Genomic DNA, 24,648 nt, shown 5'->3' with positions numbered 1-24,648 from the left:
CACAGGGAAATAGGAGAATGAGGGAAGGGAAATAAAAGACAATGGTAAAAGAGCAGTTAAGGAGGAGAGAGAGAGAAGAAATAGAGAGAGGAGGAAGAGGAGGAGGAAGAGGAAGAATGGAGGTAAGAGGAAAAGCAGAGAAAAGGAAAACGAAGATGACACAGTATACAAAACACCAGGGAAATAACCATGTGGAAGGAAAAGGAAATATATTTCAAGAGTGTCTTTGTAAGACATATACACTTCACAGTAGGAAGCAGAAAGACTACAGTATTTTGAAGGAGAAAGACTACGATAGTCTATGTGTGGCATGTGCACATTCAGCCCTTAAGGGACCCCCACCAGAGGATCCACGTGAGGTGGGAAATGCTCATTTCCCAAGGCAAAGATCCAAATATCCTTACACAAGCAGGCACATGGGTGCAGACAGAGACATTTCTTGGAGCATATGGAATGCAGATTGTATTGTGCAAAACCTGTTTACCTTGTCTCCTTTCTCTCCTTGGAAGCCTAACCCCATATTCCCCTGGGGCATGGGGTATAGGGAGGAAAAAACAAAAATTGATTACTAGCAAGCTCTAGGAACTTCAGTTGGAATTCAGTCTTTTTACCAGAAAGTACATTTAACCAGACCAGACTATCTCTGGGGAAACTAGAGTACTTAGTAGTAGGAGGCCAAATGCTCAAAGACAACATATACTTACATCAAGACCAGGTAGACCAGGGGGGCCTGGAGAACCCTATATTAAAAATGAAAGGAAAAGTTAGCACTTGTTGGTTTCAGTCAAAAAGAACCTGGGCTTGTCAAGAGTCACCGGGGTAAGTCCACCACTGCCTTAGTGTAAGCCTGGCTTTCGTGCATCAAATTCTAGCTCCATCTCCCTGGTTCCTTTGTCATCTCCTTTGAAATCTCACAAATTGATCTGATAACTATATTCATGTTAAGGTAGTGAAGATTTCACGTGTGATTACTCCCAAAAAGCCAGGAAATAAAAAATGATGACCTTTGCTGAAACTAAACCAAAGTAACCAGTGGTGGGATTTCATGCACCGGAGAGAGAAGAATCTGGGGCAGGGCTTTCCCAGAACTACACAGATGACTGGCTATGCTCTTCCTATACCAGTGATGGCAAGTAGGTTCGATATCAGAAAGATAGGTAGGTAGATCTCTCCAAGGTGCAGTGTTAACAAGGATTTTGAAGCTTCTGTGCTCAGGGCGGGTAATGGTGGTGGAGGTATAACTAATTAGCAATGTCTGTCATGGATGAGGGGAGTGGATGGTAGCAATAGACGTTCCAGGTATCTGCCATCTCTGGGCTATAGTTTAGGTTGAGCTAGACTAGGAGTCTTTGGAGGCACAGAATGAATTGTCAGAAAGACTCTAATAAATAAAGATACCACATAGCTCTTTACCAGAGCATGCTTCATTTTAATCCTCCAAGAATGGAAGTTGTCTTTCTCCACTAGGCGGGCCTGCATTTACATAGACATTACGCTAAATCTATGGCCTGGCGCGGAAAGCATTCATGTGAATTCTATGATCAGGTGGTAGACTTAGGTTACCTACTTGCAATCCTGGTGATCCTATGGGTCCTATAGCTCCTGCAGACCCAGGTGGTCCTCGTGGGCCCTAGAGAGGCAAGTTTTTAGCAAGGTCAAAAAAATCAAGGCAGTTTCTCAAGGAAAATGAAAATATATGTCCACAAAAATGTTCATAGCAACTTTATTCATAACAGCAAAAAACTGGAAATGTCCCAGGTGTCCATTGATACAAGGATTGATTAAAGAACTGTGATATGTCCACACAATGTGATAAATGCTTAACAATAAAAATTAACAAACTACTGATATATGAAACAATGTGGATGAATCTCAAAAACATTGCTAAGTGAAAGAAGCCAGACCCCGAAGGCTACATATTGTATTATTCCCTTTATATGAAGATTTAGAATAGGAAAACCTGATCTAGGGTGGAAAAAAATCAGACTAGTGGTTGCCTTTGGGGTGATGTGGGGGCAGGGAATGAATAGAAAGGGGAAGGAAGGAACTTTCTGAGGTGATGGGAATGTTCTATACCTTAAGAGAGGTTTGGGTTACACAAGAGTGTGCATTTGCCAAAACACAGCAAACACACACTTAAGATTTGTGTATTTTGTGTAAATTTACATAAAAAGAAAATCTATAAACAAATTTTGAAGTCTAGCTAATAATAAGCATGCTATAGTGTTTAGGGGTAAGTACTATTTTCTGCAATTTAATTTAAAATGCATAAAATTAAATGGATTTGGTGGATACAGATTGATAGAAGTGGGTTAAAACAAATAAAGTAATGTATTAATGGTATTGGTGTTCACTGCAAAATTTGTTCAACTTTGCTTTATATTTGAAAATTTTCATATTACAGTGATGTAAAAGACAAAAACTTAAAAAAGAAAGCGAAACCGTTATGTTAATATCAGATAAAGTAGAGTTTAAGACAAATAATATTACCAGAGAGAAAGAGGGGGGCATTTCATAATGTTAAATAGGTCAATTCATCAAGAAGACATAACAATCTTAGTTGTGTATGCACCTAATAGCAGAGCTTCAAAATACGTAAAGCAAAAACTGATAGAACTACAAGGAGAAAGAAACAAATCCACAATTATAGTTGAAGATTTTAATATCTCTCCCTCAGTAATTAATAGAACAACTAGACAAAAAAGTATATCAGTAAGGGCACAGTAGATGCAAACAACCTTGACTTAATGGATGTATTTTAGATCACTCTACCCCAAACCAACTGAACACATATTCTCTTCAAGTCATGTGGCACATTCACCAAGATAGTTCCATATATGCTGGGCCATAAAACAAACTTCAACAAATTTAACAAGATTGAAGTCATACAGAGTATGCACTCCAACTACAATGAAATCAAACTAGAAATCAATAGGAGGAAGATATGTGGAAAGTTTTAAACAACGTACATCTGAAAGGAAAAATCAGAAGGGAGACTAGAAGATATTTTGAATTCAGTGATAACGACAACAATATTAAAAACAAGACAATGAAATCTGAAGAGGAAGATGGCGTGGGGAAATGCATGGCCCAATTAAAATTGGGAGAAGTAATAAGGTGGTATGTGCTTAGGGATGGAGAGACTAAGTGGAATCATGACAAACAGAAGGAAGAGAAAGTAGGGGTTGAAAGTTTCCTCAGGAATGTGTATTAGAACATTGCTTTGACAATAACTAATAACCTGTGGTCTCCTTACTGATCACAAATCTCTCCTTTGGCCACCAATCCCTCCTCCCCAAATCTACACGGTTTATTTTTCATGCCTATGTATGTAGATGAACACTGTAACTTTTCAGGTAGGGAAATGATCTGTAAGAAAAGCTACGCAGCAAATACAGTTGCTGCAGTCTGTATTAAGTCTGACAATTAAGTTTGTGAACTCATCCTAGAAAAAGTGCTATATACCTCGTTGCTGAATATCACTACAGTCACCTTTAAAGTACTCCCCTTGGGAAGCTATGCACCATGACACCAACGCCTAGTCCACCCGTCAAAGCAATTTTGGAACTCTTTTTCTGAAATGGTCATCAGAGCTGTCGTTTTACACTTGATGTCCTGAATTTCATCAAAATGTCTTCCTTTCAATATTTCCTTTATCTTTGGCTAAAGAAAGAAGTCATTGGGGGCCAGAGCAGGTGAGTAGGGAGGGTGTTCCAATACAGTTATTTGTTTCCTGGCTAAAAACTTCCTCACAGACAGTGCCCTGTGAGCTGGTGCATTGTCATGATGCAAGAGCCATGAATTGTTGGCGAAAAGTTCAGGTCGTCTATCTAATTTTTTCATGCAGCCTTTTCAGCACTTCCAAATAGCAAACTTGGTTAACTGTTTGTCCAGTTGGTACAAATCCATAATGAAGAATCCCTCTGATATCAAAAAGGTTCAGCAGCATCATTGCAACAAGTTCTCGAATTTAATTGTCAGACTTTGTATAGTGGATGTTATTCTACAAATTTAGTTAGCATACCATCTAAGCCTAGGCGACCTGGATGCCCTTGGTCATTATTCATCTCTGTTTGCATGTGTGCTTACATACATCCTGTTTATTGCCTACCTTTTCTCACACTACGCTCTCTGTTTGGAAAGGTTCCTCTGATTGCCTGCCAGCCTAAACATCATCCACACTTCTCAGAGGCTACCTTTTCTATCGTAGATATAACAATCTTTCATGATGTATTCTCAGGTGGACAGCATCTCTTCCTTGAAGCTTTTGTGGAATTCTTATGTCACATTTGTATTAGGTTTTCATAGCTGGTGGGAAGGATTGGGGGCAGAGACCATGTTTGCATTGTCTCCGGGATCACTTGTAGCAGTTTGCTAATAGTAGGTGCTCATATCTGTTCTGGAATGAAAGAAGAAAGGAAGAAACCCCAATATGGGAAAGAAGGAAGAAAGAAGGGGCTTTTCTTAAGCCACTTCAAAGGAAAGTAATAACAATGTGGAAATTCAAGGAAAACAGAAAGTTCTTATTAATACAACTCCGGGCTTTTCATGGACTTAGTATTATTTGGAGTCTCTAAAAGGAATTTCTATGCGGATTACTTTTTAAAGAAGAGTATTTTACTTTTGTTTTACCCACAGCCCTTTGAACACAGAGAAAACACGTAGTAAGTGCTTGTTGAATGAAAGGCAAAATTATTTCCTGACATATCCCAGGGAGTATGTAGGTCCTGGGCCTAAAGGTCTGAAAGCCCGCCTGCTGTGTAACTTTAGAGAGACAGTCCATCCTCTCAGTACTTTCTCATCTGGAAAATGTCAACAGTGTGACCCATTCTCCCTCAACTCTCTGAATTTTCCTTGAGAAGGTCAACAAAGACCTTCAAACACCATAGAGACGAATGAAAAGGGACCATCAGTAGCTGTTGACTGAACATTGAGAACTCAATACATAAATAAAAACTTACAGTGATTCCGTGCAGTCCAGGCAGCCCAGGATCCCCCTGAAAAACAAAGGCAGGACACTGAAGAGATTAATAAATCAAGCCTGTGGTATTTCATAGATAACAGACCTAAGATGCATGGGCATAAAAATGCATTGCTGAAGCTTAGGCCTCTTCTCTTAAGGTCTTGTGTTTTAAATAATGTATGAATTGGACATATTCAACGATTTACTTTTTTTTTTTTCCTAAGATAAATCTGCACTTTAGGAGACAAGTATTATAGCCTTGTTTGAACAGGATTTCATAGTTTACTTGGATTAATTAATTTTTCACCTTTGCTAGGAATTTACCAATTAGAAAGTGCTTTTGTGGGCTGGCGATTTTCCTGCTCTTTTAGGAGGAAAGCAAAACTACCTTCCCATGTACCCTCATCCCCAGAGAATCTGTGCCCATATGTATACAATGCAAATCAGATGTTTCAAGGGAGAATCAATAGAGCATACAGTCTCTGGTTACGTTTTAATTACTTTGCAGCATCTTAAGTCACTGTATGAATCTGTAATATAGCCATCTTGTGGAAATTATTGTGTTCCACTGAGTCCAGGGTCTCTTTGTTGTTTGGCCAAACCATTTAATAAAAGTTTGCTATGACAATGGCCATATTTTGACACCTGGTAGTGTTACCCTACTTCACTTATGGTCAAAAATCAGCTCTCTGCAGAATGGGAAGAGCACTGCCTGGGTTTTAGCTCTTTGGTAAACTGGCTGTGTGACTGAGCAAGTCACATGGCCTCAGTATACCTCAGTTTTGTTTTCTATAAAATGAGCAACATGAATCCAACAATCATGAGGTCCTTTCCAAGTCTAACATTCTATCTTCTGCTACGGCATCTATAGCCAAGAGCTCAAACCCTGTACCTTTTCCAGTTTCCACCCATCCACCCCCATCACTCCCTTCCAAAGTTATTTCCAATGTTCCAGGCTCTGTGAATGAGTGGAAGACAGAAAGATGCCATTCTCAGCTGTGCAATCTTGGGTGCATCTTCCCCTCATGTTGGGCACATAGATTCCCATTTGTTACCATGGAAATGACGGGCTCCCTTCCCACTCTGTAAGGGAAATAGGGTCAATCATTTGGCACTAGAATTTACTAAGGGTCCACAGGATACCAGGCACCATATACCAAGAGTATAGTCACAAGAATAAAGAAAGTTCTTGTCAATTCTAGGAAGAGATGGAAGTTTCCCATCAACTGCAGAGTTGATGGCCAGTTTTTGCAGACAGCCAGGGGCCCAGTGAAGGGTGATGGGCTGGTGTGCAGGGACAGAGAAGAGCAGGGCCAGGATCCTGGGCTGGTGGCCATGCTGAGATGGGCAGAGATACACATGGCTTCAAACCAATGTATACAGACATCACGAATTCTTGAGCAGACAAAAGGTGTCTGCCTCCAGGAAATGTCTTGGCTTGTCAAAGAAAATGATACTCATGAAAACTATTTGTTTGCTGATCTGTCTCCTGTTTTTGGTTTAGGTCCTACAAAGCAAATCTCTTTGACAGTATGGTTGCAAACATTTCTGTCAATGTTTCCACCACAAAGAGCTCAGGATCCTTTTTTAAATCCAACTTGGTCTGCTCCTTAGATAGAGACGCAGATGCTAGTTCTGGAAATGTTTTTATTGAAGGTGGGGCCCAGTACAAGGGAGCTCAGCTTATAGCCTACTCAGCTGTCTGCCTGAGAGGCTCTTACCTCCATTCCTTTGAAACTATGTTGGGCAAGGACAGGTTCTCCTTTAGATCCTTTCTGACCAGGAAGTCCCTGAGTAAAATAAGGAAAAACTTGTGAAGAAATGCACACACACTCACACACACTCACACATACACAATTATGTTAATAGTATGATCTGATCAGACAGACGCTGGAACAGCAAGAGGCTGAAATTATGTGGCTTATTCTATGGCAGAATTGGCTGTTCTAAGGGGCAAAGTACCTCCCCTAAATGAGTGCTCTATCTCAAAACTGTATGCCTGCTTCCTCAAGCCCCAAGTCAGAAGTCTGTAAAGGGATTAGAAAGTAGGAGACTTTGAATCTATTTAGAGGCAGTGACCTTTTTCTGTAAAGAGCCAGATAGTAAATGATTTACGCTTTGTGGGCCATATCTGGGCTCTGTCCCATAATTTTCTCTTCTTCCTCACAATCTTTTAAAAATGTAAAAACAAGCCCCAAGTCAATTTACTGACCCCTGGTCTAAGAGATATCTACCAAACCACCTCCATCCTGTGCTGCTACCACACAACTTTAGCTTCGACACCTAAGAGCCCAGTGTGTCTCACTAACACAGAAAATAGCTCAAAGTATACCCAACCCATCCATTGATCAGACTTTTACTGTCTCAGTGGCAGATGCTGGCTATTGTCTGCTAGATTTTGTCCTCCTGGGGAAAATCAATGTCCCTATACTAAAGGGAAAGTCAGGATTAGTATTGGGGATAGGGTTAAGCTTTGGAGACTAAAGCATTGGTTGAATGATGACTTCTTTGACCTCAAAAATCATAGATATATAACAATAAAAGAACAATACAGTCCCAGAAGCACAAACCGGTTTTTTTTCCTAACATTTCCTGTTTCCCCATATTCTTGTGGTCATTACATTCATTAAAGAAGGGTCAAAGAATATCTATTCAGGATTCAGCAGGATTAGTAAAGATGTTTATTACCTCAAGAATTCTTCTCTCCCTGTCAGGGGCAGCATTTCCTTAGTCTCCCAGATATTTATTTCTTTTTAAAAATATATATATATATATATATATATATATATATATATATATATATATATATATATTTCTTTTTCCCCCCAATTATAGTTGACATACAATATTATATTAGTTTCAGGTGTACAACATAGTGATTACACATTTATATAACTTACAAAGTGATCACTCCAATAAATCTCGTACCCATCTGACATCATACATAGTTATTACAGTATTATGGACTGTATTCCTCATGCTATACTTTACAACTCCATGACTATATTGCCACTACCAATTTGTACTTCTCAATCCCTTCCTCTTTTTCACCCACCCCACCCAACCCCCCTCCCAGCTGGAAACCATCGAAGTGTTCTCTGTATCTATGAGTTTGTTTCTGTTTTATTTTGTTCTTTAGATTCCACTCATAAGTGAAATCATACGGCATTTGTCTTTTTCTGTCTCACATACTCCACTCAGCACAATACCCTCTAGGTCCGTCCATGTTGTTGCAGATGTTAAAATCACATTCTTTTTTATGGCTAAGTAATATGACACTGTATATATGTACCATGTCTTCTTTATCATTTCATCCATTGATGGACACCCAGGTTACCTCCATATCTTCACTACTGTACATAATACTATAATGAACATATGGATGCATATGTCCCTTCGAAGTGGTGTTTTGGGTTTTTTCAGATAACTACCCAGAAGTGGGATTACTGAGTCCTTCTTTGTCTCTTGTTATAGCCTTTGTTTTGTTTTGTTTTTTAACAGGACTTTATTGGGGAATAGCGTGTATTTCCAGGACCTTTTTTTTTTTTTTAATTGGAGAACAGTAGTGTGTTTTTCCCAGGACTCATTAGCTCCCTTCAGGTCAACTTGTTGTCCTTTCAGTCTTAGTTGTGGAGGGCACAGCTCAGCTCCAGATCCAGTCCCCATTGTTAGTTGCAGAAGGCGCAGCCCACCATCCCTTGTGGGAGTCCAACCAGCAACCTTGTGGTTGAGAGGACGTGCTCCAACCAACTGAGACATCTGGCCACCTGGGAGCTCAGTGGCAGCTCATTGACTTCATTCTAGTTGCAGAGGGCGCAGCTTGCTAGCCCATGTGGGAATCGAACTGGCAGCCCTGTTGCTCAGAACTCGAGCTCTAACCAACTGAGCCACCCATCTACCCAGCCTTTGTTTTGCAGTCTGTTTTCTCTGGAATAAGTATTGCTACACCAGACTTTTTGTCATAGTTTGTTTCCATTTTCATGAATTATCTTTTTCCATCCCTTTCGTTTCAGTCTGTGTGTGTCTTTTGATCTGAAGTGAGTCTCTTGTAGGCATCATATGTAAGGGTCTTGTTTTCTTATCCATTCAGACACCTTATATCTTTTGATGGAGCATTTAATCCATTTACATTTAAAGTAAAGTATTGTAGACAGGTATGTAGTTATTGCCATTTTTTTATTCAGATTTTTTATCTCTTCTCCTTCTTCTTCTTGTCCCTTTAACATTCCTTGTATTACTGGTTTGGTGTTGATGAACTTTAGTTTTTTCTTGTCTGGGAAGCTCTTTATCTGTCTTTTGATTCTAAATGATAGCTTTGCTGAGTGGAGTAATATTGGTTATAGGTCCTCATTTTTCATTACTTTGAATATTTCATGCCAATCCCTTCTAGCCTGCAAAGTTTCCGTTGAGAAATTAGCTGATCGTCTTATGGGAGCTCCCTTGTAGGTACTTGCTTTTTCTTGCTGCATTTAAGATTCTTTCTTTGTCTTTAATCTTTGCGATTTTAATTAAGATGTGTTGTGGTGTGGGCCTTTTTGCCTTCATCTTGTTTGGGATTCTGCACTTCCCGGGCTTGTATGTCTATTTCCTTTACCAGGTTAGGGAAATTTTCCATCATTATTTCTTCAAATAGGTTTTCAATTCCTTGGTCTATCTCTTTTCCTTCTGGTACCCCTATGATGGAATATCGGGTGCTTGATGCTGTCCCAGAGGCCCCTTAAACTATCTCTGTTTTTTTTGGGGGGGGGATTCTTTTTCTTTTTGCTGTTGATTGGGTGTTTTCTGCTACCTTAACTTCTAAATCACTGATTTGAACCTCTGCTTCATCTAATCTACTGTTTATTTCCCTCTAATGTATTATTTATTTGTTATTGCATTCTTCATTTGTGACTGGTTCTTTTTTATGCTTTCTGTCTCATTTTTATGTTTTATATCTATTTGTTGAAGTTCTTCCTGAGATCGTTGAGCATCCTTATAAACAGTGTTTTGAACTCTGCATCTAGTAGATTGCTTGTCTCTACTTTGTTTCCTTTCTTTCTTTGTTTCTTTTCTTTCCTCCCTCCCTCCCTCCCTCTCTCCTTTCTTTCTTTCATTTTTTTCTTTCTTTCTTTTTTTTCTGGAGCTTTGTTTAGTTCTTTCATTTGGGACATATTTCTTTGTCTCTTTATTTTGGCTGTCTCCCTGTGTTTGTTTCTGTCTATTATGTAGGGCTGCTATGCCTCTCAGTCTTAGTAGCCTGGCCTTATGTACTTGGTATCCTGTGGGGTCAGTGGCTCAGTCTCTCTGGTCACCTGAGCCAGGTGTTCCAGGTGTGTTCTTTGTGTGTGTTGTGTGCACCTTCCTCTTGTTATTGAGCCTTGGTTGCTCCTTGCACATCAATAGGAGGGATTAACCCTCAGACTAATTGGTTCTGAGGACTGACTACTACTACAGTGGAGGAGCTGTTGTGAAGAAGCTGACCCTACAGAGCAGAATTCACTTTAGCAGGACTCTGCTGCCTGCCCAGTTTATCCTTTGTGTGTGTCATCAACAGGGGCAGCTGGGTGGTTTTCCAACTCCGCCTGAAGCTGGCCACTGGGCATGCCCTCCCCAGGGCCTCCTGGGAAGGGCCTCATGGCAGGTCAAGTTCATCCACAGCCTATGCCCTGCTCAGGGTCACCTGTCATGAGCTGCAAAGCAATTCACAGATGGCAGCCACCCATGCTGGGCTTGGATGTGCCCTGAGAGGCCAAGTTGAGAACTGAAGGTGGCTGCTACTAGTGCCAGACTTGGGGCTACTCAGCAAGAGGTACAGGGCACTCTGAGGTCAGATGTTGCTTGTTTGGGTTTTGTGAACCTTTGAGAGACTTTAGGAAAAGCTGCAGCATGAGACAAGACAGGCTGTTTGTATGGAAAAGCCACTGGAAGTGGCTTGGGTGGGTATGCAAGTTGGATGGGACAGGGTCTCAGGGAATCACCAGAGTGGGGCAAACAGTGTTAACCCTGTTGATGGAGACGCAGACATGGAAGCCACCTGCAATTGCATCCTGGGACAGAGGACAGCTCAACAGCCAAATAATGGCTTCTGCTAGCACTTCTGTCTAGGAGAAAGTTGCCGCTCCAGCCCTTGCCCTGAAGCCATATAATTCAGTTCTTCCCCATATGTCCCTGGTTCCTTTCAAGCTGCTTACCCAGCAGTGGAACTCAGACTGAGTGAGTCTGTTAGAGAGTAGGTCTGTGCACTGGACCTTTAAAAGGGACACCTGGGATTACAGCCATCCTCTGCCTCACTCAGCCACCATCTCTGCTGTTTTTCACAGCCAGAAGTTGTGGGGACTTCTCTTCCTGGCTCTGAAACCGTGAGTTGGGGGGCTTGGTGCAGGGCTGAGATCCTTCACTCCTCAGGGGGATCACCACAGCTGAGACATCCCTCCCAATTTTTGACTGCTACATGCAGGTGTGGGACCAGCCCATTCTGCATCTCTGACCCCCCACCCCCAGTCTCGAGGTAGCTTCTTCTGTATGTTCTTAGTAGGATTTCTGTCCTTCTAGACTTCAGGTGATTCTCAAGTATAGTTGTTCTGTAGTTTATATCTATTTTCGATATGATTGGAAGAGGAGATAAGTACAGTGTTTATCTACTTCCCCATCTTAACCAGACAAGTCTGGATATCTATTAACACAGATTTGATTTGCTGTCTTGTCCTGTTGCCATGGCAGTGTTTGAAGGCCTTTGTGACTCAAACAGCTCATCCTATGTTAGTAATATATCCTCCTCCCCACCCCCACTACATATTGGTTTGGTCTTTAGATGTCAAAGTCCTTTATGACATGTATGTATGTCTCACTTTCTGATACATCTACTCACACCCACAACTTAGTCACTCAAGACAACAGTGCTGCTCATTCAGTAAAATGCCAATTAATTCATGCACCTCAGGATCTGTCTAATAGTGTGATTTTGAGCTAAATACATCACATTGGTACCCTTATTTGCTTAGATTATTTCAAGTGACGTTAAGAATGAGCTTGAAATTTGTTATTTTTCTCTTTCCAGGAATTTGTAAAAACAAACTTGCAGGGGCGTGGTGTCTATTAGAAATATTTGAGTCCCATACGGATGAACAGAATTAAATAAAAGTGGTGATACCAGGATCCAATAAATGCTTTATCAATCCTTCAAACAAGGCTTATGACGTAGGGGGTGGGTTGGGGAAGAGGACAAACTATTTCAGTGTAGAGTAGGATTTCTCAATTATTTCTCACTATTGACACTTTGGGACAGATTATTCCCTGATGTTGGGGTGGGGTTGCACTGTGCCAGTAGCATACCCCCAGTTGTAACAACCAAAAATATCAATAATAACTATTAAATGTCCTCTGGGGGACAACATCACCCCTGATTAAAAATCCCTGGTATATACCAAGCTTGCCAAGCCATATGGGCCATTGTCAGTGCTTCCATGATCCTGTGTAAGCTTTCCAAGTACTGCATTTCCCAATATAGTATAATGTGGGAACATGTGAAGTAGCCCAAACATGTACTTTGCTCTGAAATTTTCTATACTCTTTTAACAAAGAGTATTTTCTATATTCTTTTAACAATGATAAAAGTATCATTAAAAAAAATAATGACCCTACGTAGTGTAACGTGTGTATACCCTCCTGCAACTGGTATTCTTCTTTCGACTTTTAATGTGGTGCTGCCAGCATAGAATCCTCAATTAAACAAGGGGCTACAATGGTTGTCCCAAAGACACTTGATGAGCTCTCCAGAGAGCAAAAACAGGGTACACTTGGAGGAATGCAAAGCCATTTGAAATAATGTATAAAGGTCTGGCAGCGTACAGGTGGTCCAAGAAGCCCAGGATAGCCATCGGGGCCTGGAAATCCAACTGCTCCTTGAGTTCCATTACAGCCATCCAGGCCAGGCGGGCCTCTGGGTCCTGGCTGTCCAGGGTGGCCCTGTTCAAAGAGAAAAGAAGGGATCAAGTCAGGCATAGGACTCTAAGCTACTCCGATAAGGTTCACAGTGAGAGAAGCCAAGCTTGCTGCGAAACTCTGGCTCCTTGTCCATTCCCTTAGCCCCATCACCGATGCTCGCATAGCTTTCCTTTATACTCAGATGTATGTGGCTGATTACAAGTCAGTGTTACTCCTCCCAAGAGGATCAATGCTTTAACAGGATCCAAGCTGAAACCAAAAGGATCAAGCATAAAGAGATGGGATTCACAGGGTGTTCTGACTTCACCTTCCCTGGGTACAGAGACTTACTAAGATGGGACGTAGCTGTCTGGTGGCTGAGCTTCTACTAAAATGGAATCATGCCAGGCCTTAAGATTCCTCAGAACAGACTGGAACCTGGGCATCCTGGCATGGCTTTCTGTACTGGAAGATTTGTTTGCATGGGAAATGATGCTGGATTTTGGTCAACAGAACAGGAGCAGTTTCTATAACACCATCTCTCCCAAAAGTGGCTTGGTCAAAATATGCAGGTCCTAGAAGAACTACACTTTCAACCTTCTTTTGTCATTATCACATGTCAGGCTATTGCTTTAGTTAGGGAACTGTATCTTCTCTTCTCCATACTCACTACGGAGGTGGTTGTTTTGCTGGGTTATTAGTAACTAGTCACATACAGTTGGTCTTAATTCAATGTTCCAGAGTTGGGCTTCCTTGGTGCATAGAGCCTACCTTTTGGTAGTGAATAACTCTTTTTTAGTCTGTCAAAAGGAGGTTGTGAGTTGAGTATAAAGAGATGACCTGAAAGGCCAGATACCTAGATGGGTCAATAAAAGGTAGACTCCCCCCCTCTCACACATACTTTTAAAAGCCAAGTGTATATATATATATATATATATATATATATATATATATATATATATATATATATTTAATGATTTGAGGGAAATATGTCATGTGTTCAAAAATTAACCTTTCAAACTATTAGAGAAAACAAATTTTTATCAAATTCTTATTGAAAATGTGCTTCATAGAATTCTGTTTCCATTTTCATTGTTATTATAGTTGTAAGAAATAGTCTGTTAATGCAAAAGTGTGACTCTACACTGCTGGACTCATGGAATGCTAAGTCCAGATGAGTGGTCAATAAACTTATCTTTGCAATAAACATGCTGTAATCTGTGCCTCTCCAGACTCGGGTGATGGTTTTTAGTTGCACTGGGGAAACGGAGACAGTTTATTAGAGTCATCATTACATCATTTTATTACCAAATGAGGTGGCTATTCTTGTTTGCCCTGAAGACCTACATTTTACATTCCCCAGATCTATGCCTTGGGAGGCAGACTTCTGTGGACAGTACTGCCTAGGCTCCCTTTCCTTCTGTCTCCTAGTTGTATTTGGCCACTGGTAGACACAGGCAAGAGACTGAAGAGCAGGAGGAGAAAGAGCAGAGCTTATTTATTTCCCTCATGCCCTCCCTCCCTGGCTGTATCTCTGGCAATGGCCACTTTTCTCTACAGTCTTAGCTCCTGTCAGGCAACTGTTATTTTGTGGCTCTAGGTCTTACAGGTTCCAGTATTACCGTTCCTTATTTTCCCTTTGGGTCTAGGGGTGGTAATAGATTTGTGTTAGTTGCTTTACCATCCATTGTTGTTTCCCTCAATCCTGCCCACATCCTTTAAATATACTCTTCACTCCACTCTTTAGTTAACCCCTTTAAGTATACTCTATTTCTTCCTGGGACCCTCATCGTCACTTTAAAATGTCCCTGCTAAGCTTGCTAGAGTTCATCTCTCAGTTGGGTAACGGAGATGAGTTAAGGAAAAACAACAGGCTGGCTCAGTACTAGGGATCTTCTTTACTCCTGGGGCCTTGGTTCTGTTTGACATCAAGACCTTTGCCTGGGGTGGCCAGTTAGCTCAGTTGGTTAGAGCATGTTGCTGATAACACCAAGGTTGCCGGTTCGTTCCCAGCATGGGCCACCCATTGGTACCCATCTTTTTTTTTGCCTTGGGCTCTGATCCTTCTGTAGTTTTCTTGCCTGAACTCGATATCTCCTATCTGCAGGATTCCAGGGGAACCTGTTCACTCTTTCCTACCTTAGCTGAATTAACCTATAACCTGTGACTAAGATCTGTCGTCCCTTTCCTGTCCAGCTGACACCACCAGGATGATGGATAAAGTATGTTTTGAGCTAGTCAGACTTGTGTTCCAATCCCAGCTTTGCCACCCCCCAGATGTAGCCTCAGTTTTCTTTATATGTAAAATGGAGATGAATAATACTACCTCATAAGGTTGTTGTTACCATTAAAGTGAAAACAAAATTTTGTGGTTAAAATTAAATGAGACCAGTTTTACTGCATAGGAATTCAATAAATGGCAAGTCTTCTTCATTCAAGCAAGTCAGCAAGAATAAGCCACCAGGCTGAGCTCTCAATATCATGGAATTTCTGGCACATTGTCGTTTCTGGTTATAGCTAATAATTTTACATATGTGTGTGTCAGCTTTCCAAGAGAAAGCTTTTTGAGGGAGGAAACCATGGTTCTATATAACCACAAGGGACTGAACACATAGAATATGAGCATCTGCTCTGCTCCAGAAAAGCAATATTCTTCAGAACCCATATTTTAAAGAAAAAGCTTCCATTGGTGAGTGGTATAACTTCACTTTGAAGATATAAATCTGGTGTGTTCATTTACGTGTCTCTAAGCAGGAAAGTGTTCGAGATCGACTCCACGGGAAAAGCTAAACATAAATTGTAAAGGACAACACGAAAACTTCTGCTCTCAACTTATTTGAACCAAAAACATTTGATAAACATACATTTCTTGTGGATGCCAACAGCCCCAAATCACAGCTGTGATGTCATTAAAAGTCACAGCCCTATCACCCCTATCATACATTGTTTTAATGCTGAATATCTTGATGAATGCTTGTTTGTTTACTCTCTCCACTGGTGGTTGTGCCCCTTAGTGCACAGACTTCAATGATCACAAAATGACTACTTGCTCATTCATGTTGAAATTGTCTACAGGACAGCAAAAATGGAGTTTTGGGACCAAACCCAGTGACACATATGTTAGCAATGAGCCAATATTAAGAGGGAAACCAGATCTGTTCAGTGATCCAGTTTATTACCATGTGTTGGGGAAGCTGTTGGTTTCAGCCAAACTGCTAAATAAATGCTGCTGAAAGTTGAGCAACATAATTAGTCTGACTGGGCCAAGGGTGTCTGTGTTTTCCTCTGTCTGAGCAAGTCCTGCCAGTCTGAGAACTGTTGATTTTATAGGCACCAGAGATTGAAGTCAGTCCCCCAAATATTTTTAGAGTTCTTACTATATGCCAAATTCAGCCCTGGAGTCTCTGAGGCCTCTAAGAGGAGCAGAAGACATACATTGCGCTTTCACGGAGCTAGATAAGACTACCATACAAGACAATCAATAAATACCATGGACCATATGTGGTAAGGAGCTAGAACATGTAGGACAGACATCAAGGACTCCTACATCATAAATAGCTGGAAGAGAGAGGAGGAACAAGGAAAAAAAAATTCATGGAGTAAATGAGGTTTGGAGCCTGAAGTTAAAGCAATCAAAAGTCAAAAGAAAACATACAACCTTTAGTCAAGAGAAGGGCCAGGTAAAGGGCCAAGGGCGTGGGGACTTCTGGGAGCAGCACACTTATTTGGAGGAATCTGGATACCTGCAACTCATTCTCCCAAGCAATGAAGCCCCAAAGACAAGTGATCAATTCCTATAAGCACTAGTGCTCTCTAAGTCACAAGTTGGAAGCAGAAGTGTCCAGCTGGATTCTGGGGCAGGTTCTAGCTCAGAATTGGAATCAGCCTTTGCATTAGAGGATTCACTTCCTTCCAACCCCCATTAAAAAGACACTACAGAAAGAAGGGCATAGTACTCCTGCCAACTCTAAATCCCCTCCCCTCTCATCTCTAGTGAAGCCAGCTCCACAGGATGAATGGAAGAGGCAGCCTCCCATTTGCTAGTTTCCCTTACCCACTGGCTCCTGTAGGGACACAGCCAGGAGACAATGCCAAGGGACGTCAAAAAAGGATGGCCAATTCTATCTACTTATTTCCCCACGGGCTCATTTCTGGGCATTTTGCAGATTCTGCACTTGAATAAAACGCAGAAATCTGATGGTCAATTTGCTGATACATGTGACAAATACAAGGTAAGCGAGGCATCTGTTCTCCAAATCCGCAAGTGTATACTAGATCTGGAGAGAAAATGGATCAGATGATTATATCTTTGAAGGCAGAGCCATATGCTTTCTCTGTACCCCCATAGAAGAGTGCTAGCACATAGCAGATGCTCAACAAATACCTACAGATTGGTGCGAAGAGATTAGAAGCCCCTTCCCTGACACTAGATGATTACGTACTGTCACACAAGAAGCTGATAAGTAAGTATAGGGTTTCCACACAAGATTTGGTTCTTCTCTTAAACAAGGTTGAAAACCATTGCTATAGACAAATAGCCCAGGCTACAGACTAAATATATAGAGAAATGCAAAGGAAATAACTAAAAGCTGATAGTAGCAACTTCCAAATACTATATTTTAAAGGTGGCAAAATGTTACCATGGAATCTCCAGTGATGGGATAAGTGGGGATACAAGGTGAAAATGGAGAATCTAAGGATTGGGTTATACGGAGTGGGAGAAGGACATGTCTGTTAGCTCCAAACTCCCCACTTATCTCCAGCAAAGCCAGGTCCTCAGGATGAATGGATGAGGCTGCATCCAAGTGACCTTTGGAGTGGTCATTTTGTAAAAACTGAAGGAAAATTCACTCTGAAATGAGATGAGGCTGAAGAGAACGAATTAACTGGAACGAAATGTGTCAAGATATCATTAAGTATGTTTCTATCTAATTTCATATACCTTCTTAATTTTCTTATAATGCATATGTATGTGCTCTAATGTAGCACTGTCTCCACACTTCAGAACCAGTCCCTCAAGCCACAAGACATGACTCATTTTGGCTAAAATATTGATGGTTTCTTATGCTTTCATATGTCCTTGCACCCTCGAACCATCTGATTTAGTGCTACCTGTAACTGAATCCCAGGGAAACTGTGTGACCACTGCCCTTTAGACTTTATCATGCACAGCTCAACACTTGACCCTGAACATGCTTGCACGAGCCAGTATATGTTGCAAAGGCCAAAATGCTTGAGCTATGAGGCAGAACTTAGAGATGATATTTTAAAACGCTTCTGTGAAAAAAACACTCACCAGAATCCCATCGATGCCAGGAAAGCCAGGAACTCCCATGGGACCCTAAAAAAAGGAGTAGAGAGAGAAATGTAAGAGAAAATCCAGTTGGTTTCCATTTGATTCAGTGGGTTTGTTCATGTGATTCATGACCTAAGTTGTTAAGAAGTGTTTTGTACCCCTCTTTCCACATTGTACCACCTTGCTCCCTACTCCAGTTCCAAGGGATCACTTGCCTCTACTTCAGGTCTCAGACATATGTGTGTTCTGAAACCAGTTCTTGTCCTAGGCAATGTGACGTTAGACCTAAAATTAAGGCTCAATAATACATGCTATCTTGACATCTGGGAAAACCAGGAGAGCCTTAAATGGCCTAACCACAACTCCCCTTCCCCACTGTGTTCCTGTAGATAAGGTCTCCGAGGCAAGCAACCTTACTAATCAAACAGGTCAAATGCAGTTCATGCTTATCCCTGAGTAGTGGGTTTTACTTCCATGCTGGCCCACTGAATTATTCAAACAAGCCAATCACATCCTCCCTCAGGGAGCAAGGGACACCTCACCTTCTTGATACTACAAAGTCTGCTTCCCACAGCCCCTTCTGATTTATTCTGTTCCCAAGTGCAACCCCTGTGTGGCCCTGCATAGTGTGTGGGGTCCTCCTCCCCTGTGCTGTGAGTACATGTGACTAATGAACCTGTTGTCAGTCTCTTCTGTCCAGTGTCAGGTATCATATCTTCAGCCATCTCCAGAACCCCAGGGTGGGAATCCCTCCCTCACCAGTGGGGTGAATAGGAAGTGATGAAAATCAGCAGGGAACATAAACGAGTAGCTAAATTCAGTCAGTCAGCCACCATGACATGATCAATTTCCTTTCTTGCATCTTTCCCCCCCTATATTTGTGGCCCAGATTGCCTCTAAGCATTCTGATCCCTTGATACCCAGTCGCCTTGCTTGAATTCCTGAACTCTCTTGCCCAGCTGATTGGACTTCGGACCCATGCCCAGTTCAAACCCACATGACTTCCCATCACAGTGATCCCACTTGTCTAACTAGTAGCTGATACATGTGCTTTATGGCTTGCTTGCCATGGAAGTCTCCCCAGAAATGAGCTAATCCATTTGTAGCACACCACCCAGCCTATCTCTTATTAAATTATGTAGCCTGACACCACAGTATTCAGGATTAGTATTACTCCCATAAGAGAACTGAGATTTAGAAACTTTACCTTCACACTTGTGACCTATGAGTCAAAGCAAAATAGAGCTTTGGTGTTCTTACCTTATCTCCTTTTGGTCCGTATGGTCCCAGAGGACCTGGGGAGCCCCTTACTCCTTTCAACCCTGATAAACCGCTAGGGCCAGCAAATCCTTGAGGACCTGTTGGACCTTGAATTCCAATTAATCCCGGTGTCCCCTAAGATGGACAGAGGAGTGCAATTAGTTAACAGGGGACTTAACATCAACATTTCCCATTTTCCCGTGCACAAACCACACTGTCATCACTTCACTAAATAATTTTGGCTTAGAGATCTGTGAAGCATGCCAAACTTCCGGACACAGATCCGAAAAGGCTATTTTAGGGACTACTAAATTTATTTGGATAAAACATATTTTATAAGCACATTTAATAAGATTCACATGTACCAAGATCCTTCAGCTTTGTACTTCTTAGGAGATCAGTTATTCAGGCTGGATAATATTGCCCTCTTCCTAATTAATTCTAGTCCATCCATCAGATTGTCAAAATAGTGAAAGAACAAAACGCTGGAGAGCATCATGACATTTTATAACTCACGTCCAAATGGCCAACCACATGGTTGCAGTCAAGTCCAGAAATGGCTGTGCCTAAAGAACACAGCCTTCGAGGTCCAGAAAGGGAAGAACCTAGAAACCCACGGGTTGACCAACCTGTCAGACCTTACCTTTCTTGGCAGATCTTAGGACCCCATCACTGGAAACAGATGTTCACAGGGAAAACACACACACACACACACACACACACACACACACACACACACACACACACTGTTTATTTGCTCCCTCCTCCTCTTTCTTTTTCCCTTTACCCCTGCCAACAATACAGGTGTTGAAGGTGTAAAATCCAAGGGCCTTAGTAATATACATTATGTATCAATTATGATGGCAAGAGAGAGTAGCCTGAGGATTTTGAATGCCCTGGTTACAAAGCTTCTGTAACAATTAAGTCTGAGAGTTCAGACTGACATTTTAAAGCTGACTGAGACAGAGAATTAACCCCAGCGGGTGCAACACAGGTGGGCTAGTCTATCATTTAGAACAAATGCCAGCAGGGACTGGATTTTCTTGGCAGAAAAATGAAAACCATTATTAATGTTCATTACCTACTCAGAGAATGCAACACCCTATCAGGTAGAAAGCCATTTTCATAAATGCTTCCAATCTCTAACTCTCAGCCCCTTTACCTACTGTCTGCAATTTCCTACAGATCTGTGAAAAACTCTGAGACAAGCCCATTAAACACGCCCTTTAATATCAACTTTCAAGTTTTACTTTTTAAAAGGTAGAAAACAGGACAGATGCTTTATGCACTGGCTAGAGTCATGTACTGGAGATGCAAGTGGCCACCAGCTGTACAAGGCTGTTGGAGTACAATTCCCACTGTCAATCAGGCCCATGAAGACCTAGGACTCTTGCAGAAAAGTAAAAGATGCTCTTCCCAAGGAGGTGCAATTCTCTGAGAGGTACCACCCACCACTCAACCTTTCGCAACACCCAACACGCACGCAGCCTACAAAGGGTGTTAAGCTGCAGACTGTTTAATGAGCTTGTTTCTGAGAATGACGGGATAGAAGTTGAGTTTTCACTTTTTATGCTCTTACTTCTTGTTGGAATTCTGTTTACAATGATTCTGTTCTTTATTACTCTTGTAAATTTTTACATCTATATGTATGTGAAACTAAAATGAAAAAAGAACAATACTTTAAAAACATTGGGGTGCTGTTGAGAATGAACAAAGAAGTCTGAAATGTGGGCCTAGCTTTCAAGACTAATGTACACAAAACCATAGCAAACAGTACAAGTCCGGAACAGAGCATAAGTGGTGCAGGGACACAAAGGAAGGGGTGGCCTTGGAGAGTTTGTGGAATGCTTACATTCTACCCATGGCACGGGGGAGTCATAGGCCACACTGGAAAGGCTGAGTGGGCCCCAAATGAAGTGGGCCTGCAGAGCAAGGAAGGAAAGTTGAAGACGTGGTGTCGTAGGAAATGAGGAACTCTTAGAGGTTTGGGGTCAAGAGAGGGATGGGAGGAAGACAGTGTTTCAGGGCTGAAACTCATCAGCCAGCATTCAGGAGAACATGTGTGTGTCAGCATGAGGCCAGGGCAGCCTGCCTGAGGCTGGAACAAGGGAGACAGATAAGAACCAGCTGTTGGTGGAGGAGGGGACTCCTTGGTGGGAGGATAGGGGGCAGGACTGGCTCACCGAGGCCATGTTACTACTAGCAGAGAGGATGCAGTCAGGGCACTAAATGCTTGACCCAAAAGCTGAGCCCTGCTCAAAGCTTTCCTGCATCAAGGAAGGGGAGGTGGAGAACACGATAAACCATTGAAGAGCTACTGAGAGAGCAGATTGTGGTGTGGCCCAATTCCCACCTTGCTCACATCACTAGAGCCTGAGCATAGCCTGGCATGGGCATATGGGTTGGCACACTCTAGCTCTGGTCTGTTGCCTTTGTGAGTGCATGCTCAGCGAGAACAAGCAAGGAGACTTAGGAGTGAGGCAATTCTGTGGCTGGACTTAACAAGAAATTTAATTCCATCCAGAAAAGGCAGGATTCCATGGCCTTCTCCCTTTCTCTTGGCTGGGTGGGCATGCTGAATCTACCACAGTCTCACAGCCGACTCCTCTGTTCCAGCCAGAGAGCCTAAAGTAAGTCTCTTAAAAAACTCACGGATTCATTGAATTCTAATTCTTTTTCCAAAACGCCATTTGAAATGACACCCCTGGAAGGAAGGAACATGCACTTCTGGGTTCCAGCTAGAAACCTCTCAGACTGGCCTAAGGGCCAGAAGCCAGGCCTGTGGGATGTTCAAGGCCTCTGAGGCCCGCTCAGAACTGCCTCCTCAGCGTGGGGTTAGGACCTTCTGAAGCCTGCAGTCATAGGATATGAGACAAGGAGCCTTCCCACCCACTGAGGTCCTTTCCTACAGTGGTACAGAACACTGTGAACTAATGAAGATAGCAAAAACAAACAAAACAAAACAAAACAAAAAAACCAGAGACATTTCTTTTGTGGGTTGTTTTGTTTTGTCAGCCATCTCTAGATATGCGTACTCTGTGCTTATAACTGTATGATCTTTTTCCCTCTTCTCCAATGCACAGGATTTCTGTCACAGTGCTCAGTGTACTACTGAAGCTTACTACTTAATCAAAGATGAACTGCATTTTTTGGGTTTTCATCCAAAGAAAGCTCTCTGAGGCACTTTTCATCATGGCCAGCAGAGGTCAGTGGGAGAACACAACGGCTACAAATAAGCAGGAGATTGGGTGGGCCTCTCCTACTACACAGAAAAAGAAGTCAGGCCAGTCAGTGTCAGAGAAGTCACAGAAAGTTCGAGCAAGAAGGGCCCTTAGAGACCATTCCATTTTATACATGGGGGAAAAAAAGAAGCCAAGAGAAGGGGAAGGACTTGTTTAGGTCACATACTGCGTTTCCCCGAAAATAAGACCTAGCCGGACCATCAGCTCTAATGCGTCTTTTGGAGCAAAAATTAATATAAGACCTAGCCAGGACATCAGCTCTAATGCATCATTTTTTGCTCCAAATGACACATTAGAGCTGATGGCCCGGCTAGGTCTTATTTTCGGGGAAACACAGTAGCCACTGAGGATGGCATGGGGCTCAAATCAGACCGCCTGCTGCCAGTATGTGGCTCTTTTCCTGTTTGCCAGTGGCAGATGTCCTAGGGTGTCATTGAGGCTGCCCCCTCACCCCGGGCCTGCCCCTGGGACTGTCCCCATCAGTAGGCTGTAGCAACCAGATGCTCACACATAATTTCCTTCTTCCTAGCTCTGATGATTTCACAGAACCAATCTGGAACACCATCACTGTTTGGACTGTTATCAGAATTTCAATGGCCTTGGACCAATGCCCTACTCTGATACATGTCATTTATTTTGGCAAATAGACCCAAACAGAGCAGAAGGGACTCCTCCAAGTCTTCCCAACAAGCCCTCCTGCCTCCATTTGCTTGGGATTTTAAATATGCACATCAGAGTGTAATTCTCAAGAGCTGGGATTTGTGCCTAAGGCCAGGAACTGCAGGTTCACAACTGCAGCCCAGGCTGGCTGTCTTCTGCTGACCACAGTGGATGGGGGTCCATATTTAGTTTAAAGTATCATATCAAACCATACCCACAGCCCCGGATAACTGGGGTAACAGACCGAGGAAAGGGTCTGCATATAAAGTAGTACACATATGCATAAATAGCATCTAAGAATCTGAAAAGCACATGCCTCAAACTAGGCAGGACTGTGCATCTGAGAGGGGGCTGACTTTTCATTATGAGGCCCCTTCCTTCCTTTCATCCCTCCCTCAAAGTTCCAGTGTCCTTCTCCTATAAAATTAAAATGTGTTCCTAAGGAAGAATTTGAAACTCGTTCCCACTGAGGCATAAATGACTGACAACTTAGAGCTTTACTTCTCCCCAGAAGGATTTGCATTTTAATGGAGAGCAGAGCGTTAAGCTAGGGGATGCAAATGATATTTATGAAGCATAAAAGGGACAAGCAGTGTGCACAGGCTTTCCTAAGGATCCCGCAGTGCTTTTAGGTGGTACCATGGTGCAGGCTCTAGAGTCAGACAGACCTGGAGTCAAAGCTCCTTACTGCCATTTAATAGCTATGTGACCTGGAGCAAGTGAGTTAACCACTCTGAGTCTCTAGGGCTCGGAGCAATAATAGCTTTGGTGTAGGAGTATTGTGAGCATTTAAGTTAGTTAATGAATGTAAAACACCTGGCAGGTAGCATGAAAATATCAGTTCCCTTTCCTTAGATATATCATTTATGATAAAACGGAGAAGTTATGATTGGGTATTTAATGCTCCTTCTCTTAAGTGGGAGATGCACATACATTAATGAGAAATCCTCTTTGGGGCAGAGATGTGTACCTAGGAACGAGTTGTTTGTGAGAGCATTTTCCCCCTTATTAGTGCTGGTGTTCTGGCTCTCTAGGACACTTGGCTCTTCAGTGTCTGCTCATTCTCTTAAAGGGACCTCATCTACATGCCAATGACTCCCAAATCTGAACCTCCAGCCCAGATTTCTCTTCTCAGCATGCCAGAACTTACAGCCAGTAGCTTATTAGACCTCTCTACCTGGCTAATCCAACTGAAACTCAACATGACCAAAGTTGAATTCATCATCTTCTCCCCATCCCCATTCCCCCAAAGAGTTAATGGAACTAACTCAGTAAATGGCAGTCCATCCATAAAGCCGATCAAGCCGTAAACCCAAGGGTCCTCC

At 42.2% G+C, this 24,648-nt stretch overlaps 1 protein-coding gene across 1 annotated transcript in view; it reads right to left on the bottom strand.

The window, feature by feature from the left end:
• The window catches only part of COL4A6 (collagen type IV alpha 6 chain), a 394,923-nt gene that overhangs the window by 58,710 nt on the left and 311,565 nt on the right, over positions 1-24,648 (bottom strand). Inside the window, exons 4-11 of the mRNA XM_081042634.1 lie at positions 19,422-19,556; positions 18,162-18,206; positions 12,791-12,907; positions 6,685-6,753; positions 4,962-4,997; positions 1,568-1,630; positions 705-740; positions 485-526 (exon numbers count right to left, since the gene is read on the bottom strand). Coding sequence (XP_080898760.1) covers positions 485-526; positions 705-740; positions 1,568-1,630; positions 4,962-4,997; positions 6,685-6,753; positions 12,791-12,907; positions 18,162-18,206; positions 19,422-19,556 — 543 coding nt within the window. The remainder of the gene's footprint in view (positions 1-484; positions 527-704; positions 741-1,567; positions 1,631-4,961; positions 4,998-6,684; positions 6,754-12,790; positions 12,908-18,161; positions 18,207-19,421; positions 19,557-24,648) is intronic.

Source organism: Rhinolophus hipposideros, assembly GCF_964194185.1.
Source record: "Rhinolophus hipposideros genome assembly, chromosome: X".
Lineage (NCBI taxonomy): Eukaryota > Metazoa > Chordata > Mammalia > Chiroptera > Rhinolophidae > Rhinolophus > Rhinolophus hipposideros.
Note: the sequence above shows the minus strand (reverse complement) of the source record. Positions and strands in the feature narration are given on the sequence as shown.